This window comes from Lampris incognitus, chromosome 17 (genome assembly GCF_029633865.1).
Source record: "Lampris incognitus isolate fLamInc1 chromosome 17, fLamInc1.hap2, whole genome shotgun sequence".
NCBI lineage: Eukaryota > Metazoa > Chordata > Actinopteri > Lampriformes > Lampridae > Lampris > Lampris incognitus.
The window spans coordinates 12,186,886-12,189,873 of NC_079227.1; the positions used below are offsets into that span (position 1 = coordinate 12,186,886).

The window sequence follows — 2,988 nt, forward strand, 5'->3', positions numbered from 1 at the left end:
TCCAGGCATGGATGAAGAGCTGGACTATGTTCCATATCTGTAAATATATTTGTTGTGATGGGATGACCCCCCCCCACTCTCTAAATACCTTTACTCTCTCTAGTTATCCCCCTCCTCATTGTAGGTAACCAACTTTAGTGAAGTATTGGAACCTATACTTAGGAATCATCTATACTCTACCATTATATGTATATATGCTTTATTTTAATATGGGTATTAGGTGTGAGGGAGCTGGTATGCTGAAGCGCAGGGACGCGCTTCCTGAAGGAGGGGGCTGGTGTAACAACCATGAATGAGTGGACTTGCTAGCAGGTTGGCTAAGGGGTTGGACCCTTTAGTCAACTGGTTAGCACAGTTGCCCGTGGTGCAGGCGACCCAGGTTCACATACCGACTGCGGCGGTTCCCGGCTGCCCCTTGAATTCACTACATTGGTACCAGAAGTGGGATGGTGAGACTGTGATTGGAAGCACATGCGCCCAGAGGCGTGAGAGAGCTGGTATGCTGAAGCATGGAGACGCGCTTTCCGAAGGAGGGGGGTAGTGTAACGACCATGAATGAGTAGACTCGCTAGAGGTCGGACTCTTTAGTCGACTGGTTAGCGTAGTCGGCCGTGGTGTGGGAGACCCGGGGGTCGTGTCCCGGCTGCGGTGGTTCCCGGCTGCCCCCTGAATTTGCTACATTTGCGGCGGCTCGTGACCCCTAGTGGGAGCAGCCAAAAGTATTAGCAGTAGTAGTCATAGATTTTTATATGTAATTATTTTTCTGTATGACTGTTTGTGAATATACGCTGCTGATGCATCTGCTAACCTTAAAGATGATAATGCCTTGTTAGAATTTAGCTAATTATATACACACCCACTTTCTGCACTTGTGTCAGTTATCCAGGCCTACTCTGATTGGCTGGCAGCTGGCACCAGCTTCGATAGGTCTGTGAGCTGTCACTTTACATTCCCTGAAGACATGTATAGCCCATTTATTAAAGGCAGAGCAGTGTGCCTTGGTATTTTCTGGTCATGACTTATTGATCACAAAGCAACATACAAGCCTAACCTCTCTCTCTCTCTCTCTCTCTCTCTCGCTCTCGCTCTCGCTCTCTCTCGTTTTGGTCTCTAATCAACGTTGTTGCAATTAGATTTTGCTGTATTAGATTAGAGATGGTTAAGTTTAGGTATGGGTTCGGTGTTGTCAAGGTCAAATAAAAGGGTCTGGTAGTCCGGTTGTTGAGCGTTATAATCCACATTGAGTGTAGACTGTGGAAAGGAAGTTTATCTCTGCATACGTCCGTAGCTACGTCCTCGTTCATGGACATGTTTTTAATCATGGTATTTTGGAAACTGCAAACAAAGGATTTGTGTGTGAGGCCGGCCTGGATTTGGCAGAAAGCAGACTACGGTAATTCACAGTGACTGCAATTACAAACAAAATGTGTGCGCTGATGAAGCTGTGATGGAGGAGGCAGACGGCTTGTAGTTGTCATAGCTTTTTAGTGTGCAAGATCCATTGTTGGTTCACGTTATTCTATGTTTTCTTTTTTGTTTCTTTTTTTGTTGGACCCCCCCCCCTTTTCTCCCCAATTGTATCCAGCCAATTACCCCACTCTTCCGATCCATCCGGTCTCTGCTCCACCCCCTCTGCCGATCCGGGGAGGGCTGCAGACTACTACCACATGCCTCCTCCGATACATGTGGAGTTGCCAGCCGCTTCTTTTCACCTGACAGTGAGGAGTTTCGCCAGGGGGATGTAGCATGTGGGAGGATCATGCTATTCCCCCCCCCCCCGAACAGGTGCCCCGACTGACCAGAGGAGGCGCTTGTGCAGCGACCAGGACACAAACCCATATTCGTCTTCCCACCCACAGACACTGCCAACTGTCTCTGTAGGGACGCCCGACCAAGCTGGAGGTAACACAGGGATTCGAACTGGCGATCCCTGTGTTGGTAGGCAACAGAATAGACTGCTACGCTACCCAGACGCCCCTTGGTTCACATTATAATCCCATGACTCTACCATATCTAGTAGTTGCAGTCATCTTTGAATGTCACCAGAGGTTAAAAAAAACACACAACACACCTGAGCGTTTAATGACATTCTGAAGTGATCTTTGACCCTCCTTCTGATTGGCTGAGGTTGGGATGTAAACAAACTCGCAGGCAAATTCCATTGGTGGTTCTGCCTGCCTGTGAAAGATGGGATATGATGAGTCAGACAGCACCAATAAGAGACACAATCTTCACCCCCAGTGACTTCCACCGTGGTCCTAACCCGAATCCAATTACTCCAAAAACAGGCAAGCAAATGACCATATTATTTGGTAATTTTACCAATTCTTCTTCAATAAAACTGGTAAATGTGTGTTGTGTAATCCTGTCCGCCATGGCGGTTCTTTTATCTACATCACCTATAATACAGACTTTACAGCTGTTCCCTATAGCAAACACTAAGAACACAGCAGTGGCTCAAACGAAATTAAATGAATAGCTGTCGATCGAGGACCTTCAGAACGAACAAATGTGAGACGTACTTACACACAGGGAGCCCTTTGAACACTGACTGTACGCCCCAACAGTGAACACGAGTCCCTCCCATTTGCAGAGGTGTTTGTGGCGTGTGACATCTTGTCATTATACCTGGCTGTCATCTCAGAGAGCTCGTTCAGCAGGTTTTTCAGAGTCCTCTGAGGGCACCCCGTGTGGGCAGAACCAGCCCGATCAGTCAGTGATTTACCTGCACGATGCCTGACTCCAGTTAAATATTTCACCAGTGTATAAAGGGCTGGTCGGGCTCTGCTTGGCTTAGAATTAAACTAACTTTTGTTTTCAGGATGTGCAAAACCGGCAACATTTGCCGTGCTATTTTTTTCAAATCTGTGTGTGTGTGTGTGTGTGTGTGTGTGTGTGTGTGTGTGTGTGTGTGTGTGTGTGTGTGTGTGTGTGTGTGTGTGTGTGTGTGTGTGAGAGAGCAAGAACAACAAAGACGCAAGATAACAT

At 47.3% G+C, this 2,988-nt stretch overlaps 1 protein-coding gene across 1 annotated transcript in view; it reads right to left on the reverse strand.

The window, feature by feature from the left end:
• LOC130127917 (circularly permutated Ras protein 1-like) overlaps nucleotides 1-2,639 on the reverse strand; it is a 32,478-nt gene extending 29,839 nt beyond the window's left edge. Inside the window, exons 1-2 of the mRNA XM_056297628.1 lie at nucleotides 2,629-2,639; nucleotides 2,072-2,178 (exon numbers count right to left, since the gene is read on the reverse strand). Of these exons, the coding sequence (XP_056153603.1) occupies nucleotides 2,072-2,178; nucleotides 2,629-2,639 (118 nt within the window). The remainder of the gene's footprint in view (nucleotides 1-2,071; nucleotides 2,179-2,628) is intronic.
• Between the last annotated feature and the right edge of the window lie 349 nt (nucleotides 2,640-2,988).